General features: G+C 60.3%; 1 protein-coding gene across 1 annotated transcript in view; it reads left to right on the top strand.

The window, feature by feature from the left end:
• Positions 1 to 1,151, top strand: part of TK1 (thymidine kinase 1, soluble) — a gene marked incomplete at its 3' end in the record, with an annotated part of 25,657 nt that overhangs the window by 21,863 nt on the left and 2,643 nt on the right. Inside the window, exon 4 of the mRNA XM_014531727.1 lies at positions 860 to 953. Within this exon, the coding sequence (XP_014387213.1) occupies positions 860 to 953 (94 nt within the window). The remainder of the gene's footprint in view (positions 1 to 859; positions 954 to 1,151) is intronic.

Genomic DNA, 1,151 nt, shown 5'->3' on the forward strand with positions numbered 1-1,151 from the left:
ACTTGCCCACCCGCCGCCCACACTGCTGGTGGGACCCCCCCCGGGACCCAGGCGGCGGGCGGCCCTGGAGGAGTCCCTCCGCTGCCCAGGAGCCGGTGCCAGAGTCCTAGGTCATCGCACTGCTGCTGAGCTCTGCCCGGGCCACGCCACCGCCTTCCTGGGCACTCGGCCTTCGTGAGTCTTCCTCCAGCCAAAGGGAAAAAGTACATTATATTTTATGACTGCATTGATGTGGAGACAGATGTGACGCAAGGCTGAGATATACATAAATGTATTTAATATGTTTTTATTGATTTCAGAGAGGAAGGGAGGAGAGAGAAACATCAATGAGAGAGAATCATAGATCAGCTGCCTCCTGCACGCCCCCCGACTGGGGATGGAGCCCAAAACCCAGGCGTGTGCCCTGACTGGGAACCAAGCTGTGACCTCCTGGTTCATAGGTTGGAGCTCAACCACTGAGTCACACTGGCCGGGCAAGGCTGAGTTATATTTTTCTTCCGATTTTTAAATGAAATGAAAACATTTTGTTGGCCCCTAATGGCACCGTGGGGCCTGGACACTGCCCGAGAGTCATCCGTGCGCCCCGGGGAGAAGCAGAGAAGCGCTTAACGTGGTTGGCATCGCTAATTTCTAGTCCTGAGCGTGCGGTGAAATGGCGTGTGTAGAATAACCGGTTTTCCGCACACCGGCCTTTACTCTCCCCAGAGGCCTTTGCGTGGGCGCGGACATCGCCAAGCTGTAGGCAAACATGGCAGCCTGCCCTGCCAGCAGAGCTGGTGCCAGCGCCGGCCCCTGGTCCTGCCTCTGGTTTGGGTCTCCCGGGTCCCCCTGGCCTGCTCACCCCCGGCTCTCTCCCCAGGAACACCATGGAGGCCCTGCCGGCCTGCCTGCTGCGGGACGTAGCCCAGGAGGCCATGGGCGTGGCTGTCATCGGCATCGACGAGGGGCAGTTTGTAAGTTGGCTCGTCCGGGCTCGGCCTTCCTGTGACCCCCTGACAGCCCCCCTTTCTCATCTTTATCTTGTTCTCTGGGTTCAGCTGGGCAGCGAGTGGTAGGTTGACCCCTTCGCCTTCCTCCTTTGGAGACGCGCCTGCAGGCCTGTCGCCGCTGGGAGGGTCGCGGCCGCCCTGCCTGCAGCTCCCTCTCCCGCC

Source organism: Myotis brandtii, unplaced genomic scaffold, assembly GCF_000412655.1.
Source record: "Myotis brandtii unplaced genomic scaffold, ASM41265v1 scaffold825, whole genome shotgun sequence".
NCBI classification, from domain to species: domain Eukaryota; kingdom Metazoa; phylum Chordata; class Mammalia; order Chiroptera; family Vespertilionidae; genus Myotis; species Myotis brandtii.